Here is a 6,196-nt window from a genome sequence, read left to right as displayed (position 1 = left end):
TCAAAGTACGAGATGCATTTCTTCACAACACCTTGACTTGGAATACAATTTCACATCTTACAATTATGGGCCATTGATGTAAGAGTACTGTCAATCATTCTTTTTGATGCTGAATCATTGGAAAGAATGCAACTCTCAATACTAATCTTGTTCTTAAACTGAAATATAAGATATTTTATGATTAAATTTGATGTCAGAATATGGGAACACACTAAAGGGGAAAAAAAACCCTGGTGATTATTTGTATATTTACCCACATTTATTGTACTTTAACCTAAAGTTAATGTTTTCAAAACTCTTTAATGAAATCTATATCTTTAAAATAAAATGTAGCCAATGAATTATCTAATTTCTGCTTACTGAATTCTCAGAAAATCTAAGTTCTTTTTTTTTTTTCCAGAAACTACTTGGCCTTTTAGGAATTGATTTCAATTGAGTCTATCTATGCAATTCAAGAATAGATAAAATATTATCATGCAATTGTAAACCCAAGAGAATAAAATCATGCTAGTCACAATTTCCCTTCTTGATACTTCTAGATCCTGGTCACATATTTAGAGGATGGCTCAATGTGAATGAACACTTTTCCAAATTATTCTAAGTCCCTCTGCTCTAATTATCTCTCCCCTCATCTATATCCACTTTTTTGGTCTATATTAGTGTTAAAAACATTTAAATCAGTCAGGAAACACAAGTACCAGTGAATCCAATAAAATTAAGATATAACTCACCTGGAGAAAGAGGAGGATTTTTTTTAAAAAAAATTATTTCTCAAGATGATAAAACTAATACTTGAAAGAAGAGAGAAACAGGGATTAGACTGCATACCCTTTGAAAGTAAGCTCTACTTGATTTCTTGTAAAAATATTCTAACTGCATTTTCACCTTTTCATTCTCATTTTTAGAAATAATAAGATTTTTACACACTTGCCTTTCTGATCTGCTTGTTTAAACAGAACTGCTCAAAATGCCACTGGCTTTGAAAACAAAGCACTAGTTTTGATGATATATACAATGAATGTATATAGAAAAGCATCTGTCATATTTTTATCATCATATCATATTTTATTTCCACTTGTAAATACTGTCAACATTTAAAGCCAAGTTAATGGAACACCAGTGAGAAAAATCAAAGCTACTAATATTAAGCATTTTTAAGAATTTTAAAATAGGGTCATGCTGATAGACTTGAAAGAATCCCAGAATTAAAACTGCCCCATGGTAATGAGCAGGCTATAGCTTAAAGCATGGAAATAGCCATGATACATTTTAGTGAAATGATTTATTCTTTGCTGGTAATTCATTTTTCATTTATCTTTAAATGAATGCTTACGTTAAGAATATCCATCAATACTCAATGTTATAACAATGAATGCATGAGCACTTTGTAAGTGAATATATACATGGCCAAAGTTTAATTTGGCTCTCCATTCAGAAAAAACCAGTGTCGGTGGATATTTGGGCAATATCATTTAATTCATGCTTATGTTTTTCCAAGATTTATAAGCAAAGTAAAAAAGTTCATATGTAGGTGGTGGATACCCAATGAAACATATTTAGATTAAGAAAAACAAAACACTATATATTCTAAAATCACAAGTATAACCATGCCAGAGCATACACATGTATTCACTATCCACGTGGTGTCAGGCGCACAGGTGATAGCTTCCTCCACATACCATAAGATAGGCCTTGATCACAAAATTATTCATCCTGATAGTTGCTCTTGACAATGGAAACAATTTTTAAAGGCTATCTTCAAGATCACTCTGGTGATTTTACAGATAATTAGGTAATGGTGAATGAATAGGGAGTTCTTATAAATAGTTGATATGCCCAACCTGTTACAGGAATAGATTAATTAAAGCCTAAATTTATCTCGCCTTTTAACAAGACAGACGTTTTGGAAACTATTAAGCAACAGGCTTTAAACTGTAGTAAGACTATTATTTTTGTTCCTCTCAGAATTGAGAGAGCTCCACACACTCATGTTCATTAGAGGTGCCTCTAACAGAACTCCACCTTTAACATGATTTTTGTGCCTGCTCACATCTTTTAAAAAAAGAGAATATCATTAAAATTGATAACAAAGTCGTAAAGCTGACCAAGTCCAAATTTAGGAACTGGGAAAGGCGATATAGAACACAAGCCTAAGACTGTGTTTCTAGAACATTTCTGGTCTGAACAATGTTAATAGCATGTAATTAAGACCATATCCTCAATATGCATTTCAAATCAATTTGCTAGATAATAATTCTTTAGCCACAATGAGCAAATAGAAGCCCTGTTCCTCAATGTTTTTGGTTAATTTAAGGAATGTAACATTTTTGTAGAGGGTTAAGAAAAAGTCAGTTCTTTCTGTATTTAATTTCAGGGTCGGTAGATCTAAACACTTCAGTATTAATCTCTTCATTCTTCATAAATGCTATGTGGCAGAGAATAAAATGGTTAAATGTAATATTCTTCGGTTTTTTTCACCTTGTATTTAAATTACTTTGATGGTTTCCATCTTAGTTTGTAAATCACCAAACCTAAATATAACTGGAATTTTATTTAATGTTTCATCAGGAAATGAACTGGATCAAAGATAAGGTAAAATGGCCTTTTCTTTTTTAAATAATAAAAAAAATAAAAATAAATTAATTTGTTTTTGGGAGTAAAGTTTCTTGGAAGTCAATCCAATGAAATCATTGTTTTCATATGTTTCATATGTTTTCAACTAGCTCTATTACAAACAGAGCATAAAAATAAAAAGCAAAAAAATAAAATCAAATTAACAATATTTTCTAGGCAAAAACATATTACATAAATATTAGGCATTAGATTAAGCTACCATTACAAACGATAGGTTATGTTTAAATAAAATATATATTAAAATTATTCCATCTTTGAAATATGAATCACAGAACTTGTAAATTCAAAATCATAATAGGATATATGTAAAAATAAAGAAAATTAAAGTACAAATATATAATACTATTTTAATATACTGAATTTTGCAACTAATCTGTTTTACATAAATTTACGTATATTAATCTGAAAGCTGCTACTTTATTTACCTAAGAAAGCTGTAAAATAGTTAAAATAACTATTCACATTTTAACCATTGGTTTCTCTGCATTTTAAATTTAAACTTCATGTTATTGAAGGACAGTCGATTATATTGGATTTAGTCAGACTTCTTATGAGTTTTGCCTAGTAAGTAGAATTTATAAGTAAAGATAGCCAACCCAGTAAACCAGATTGAACAGGGCAAAAGCTGTTGGGAAAAATATTCGAGAATAGGAATCAATTTTGGCAATGCGTATATGTATCCTCCCTTCCCTCCATGATCCTGTTCTGCAGTCTTCAAAGCAACAGAAGAAGCTGGCACAATCTTTGCCCTCCAAACACTGGTACCCATAATCGTCTTCTCCTTGCGGCAGAGAAAGGCTATTCATTGGAATGAGAGTAGATCCTGGATGGAGTCCAGAGGACATCTGAGTAAAATAATAAATGAATTTTGAGAAAAAAAATCATAAAAAAGATCATTTTGTCCCTTCAAGGCAAACTCTGAGAGACTGACACGCAGTAAAAATAATCTTATTTTCCAAAAATCAAATGAATACCCAATTCTAACATGTTTTTAGATTATAATTTACCTTGTAGCACATAAAAATATTATTTGACATTCCAAAGATTTTGCAGGGAAAAAAGCACTCAAAATTAAATATATTTTATACCTTTAGAAAGTTGTTCTACTGAATTATTGTTAACTATGAATCTAATTCTAAAATGAGAATAAACTATATTTTTCTATGATATTTTACAGTAAAACATTTACAATGCTGTAAACATGTGTTGGTTTGCTATGGTTATATTCTGTACTTTATTTTAGTAATAATGAGAACAAATAGTAAAGATGACACTCTGATAAAGCAGAAAACTTTGAGGAGCTATGAATGAATAAAAAAGATATGGGGTCTGGAGTTGTGGATAGGCACAAAGCATCATATTTGGGAGATAGAATGTGCAGAAGGTAAAAATTCAGGTTGGGGAACAACTGGTATTCAAAATTCTGCTAATTCTACCAAAATTCTGCTCATTCCAGCTATCCAGCTGGAATTATATTACCACCTAATTTTTGTGATGGTTGTGATGAATAAACTTCATAACATGTAAAATGATCCATGCTTCGTCTTGCCCAGTAGTAATAGTTATTATTTTTACCAAGATTTTTTGGGACACATATCAAACTAACTCTTGATGATACCAGGTTCTGAATAATACTTAAATAAGAACAAGAATTTTTAAAAATATAAAAAATTGAGCATGGCCAGGATACTGTGGAATATTAAAGCCAACACTTTGGAACAATCACTTTGGAGCAATCACTTTGGAGTCAGGATATTGTGGAACATTAAAGCAATCACTTAGGCTGAAATTCCAGCTCTGCTCAGTAGAGTCCTGTAACTTTGGACAGGAAATGTCACTGCTCTTTTGTGTCTGTGTCTTTTGCCATACCAAAGCCACAATAACAATACATAGATCTGTTTGATGAGTAAACAAGATGATATACATAAAACATCAAACGAAATATTTGAAACATAGCAACTATTCCCTTGCCAATTGATAATAGTGTTGTAATTGTCATTGCTACTGTTGATTCCTGGAGAGGGTATATCATAATTGACTATAAAATACGTGCTAAAACAAGCAATAATAACAGTAAAAACAACAACAAAAACTTGGACCTCATCAAAAATGTTCCTGGAAAGAAATACATTAATGAACGCTTGAGTAAAATGGCAAGTAAAATATGAGTGAAGATTGCCGTTTTAGTAACTCTTCATATCTCAGGACTTCCACATATTTCAGGGATTATTTCAAAATGTGAATCTCACAATTTATTATAATCAGTGGTGTCATTATGTAAACACTGAATACAATGCTGAGATTGTAACCGTTGTTTTATCCTGATTTTAAATTCTAATGAAAATGTTTATAAAATTTTTTCATCCTAAATTTTGAAATAAATAAATCTCAAAGCCATGAAAATTAAACATTGTATGAGAAAGATTTAAAAAATTAAACACAAAAAATGATAATTTTTAAAAATTTGGACCTATATTCAAACCCATTTCATTTCTAAAAAGAAACATAGAATCTGACCCACTACATATTAAACATTCAGTAGATGCAAAGAGAAGCAAATAATCACATTTAGTGATATTTTAAAAAGATAAAACCATCACACAAGTCATAACATCCATATTAGGAACAAAATATGCAGCCTGAAGATAAGAAGCCATGCCCTAAACACAAATGCATGACTTCACTTGCCTAGATATATCATGAAAAACGGAGGCAGTATGTTATTAAATGTTAATGACAGATCTTTTGAGATTGACACTTGGAGATACTCGACTAGACTCCTAAATTTTAGTGGAGCACAAAACTTATGTATAAAAATGAGGCAAATTGGTATTCATTTTCTTGTTACTTAATACTTAAATAACATATGTTCCAATGTTAACCAGAGTGAAAAGTGGTTAAAATGCAAGTTTGTTAGTCCGCAATTTCAAGGTTATATGGCATAAAACACATTCCATATATCATTCAGAATGGGAAGATGGTGTGTTTGTTAGAAGATATCAGTTGTGCATGAGAGGTATGATTAAACATTAAAGTACACAAAAATGGAGGAAAACTGCAAATGGTTCATTTAAAACATTGACCAATCCCTGGTGGTCAAAATCATGGAGAGCTTCTTATTGCAGTGACAATTTAGATGGACAATTTTCTAGTTTCCTGCTGCCTCCCCCCAAAACGCCACTAATTCATAAATTGAAAGAAACTACGCTTTATTGAATGATGAATGTGACTAGGAATGAATTTTATATGTATTGAGAAAAATAGCCAAAGAGCTGACACAGTATCAGTAAAATAAAATACTTTCGACACATTTGTGACCTTGGAAACCACTGAAAAATTAATTGGAACAATATAAACATTATATGCCTTATTTATCTGAAGTACAACAGCAAAACTCACAATTTCTCAAATAAAAATCCTGCTGCCCCCCAAATAGCAAACATTGAAAAAATAAAATAGATCCATTTAAATGACATAAAAAGAAACAACACAATTGAATACAATTTCCTTTTACTTCAAATGATGTCGTTTTGAAAATATGCCATTTTTTTGTTATTTAAAA

The 6,196-nt window shown here is 30.7% G+C and overlaps 1 protein-coding gene across 1 annotated transcript in view; it reads right to left on the bottom strand.

The window, feature by feature from the left end:
* Window positions 1–642: 642 nt before the first annotated feature.
* The window catches only part of GABRG1 (gamma-aminobutyric acid type A receptor subunit gamma1), a 60,456-nt gene continuing 54,902 nt past the window's right edge, over window positions 643–6,196 (bottom strand). The window contains exon 9 of the mRNA XM_007469914.1: window positions 643–3,479. Coding sequence (XP_007469976.1) covers window positions 3,210–3,479 — 270 coding nt within the window. The 3' untranslated portion in view covers window positions 643–3,209. The remainder of the gene's footprint in view (window positions 3,480–6,196) is intronic.

Source organism: Lipotes vexillifer, unplaced genomic scaffold (assembly GCF_000442215.2).
Source record: "Lipotes vexillifer unplaced genomic scaffold, Lipotes_vexillifer_v1.1 scaffold716, whole genome shotgun sequence".
Lineage (NCBI taxonomy): Eukaryota > Metazoa > Chordata > Mammalia > Artiodactyla > Lipotidae > Lipotes > Lipotes vexillifer.
This window is presented reverse-complemented; position numbering and strand designations above follow the sequence as displayed.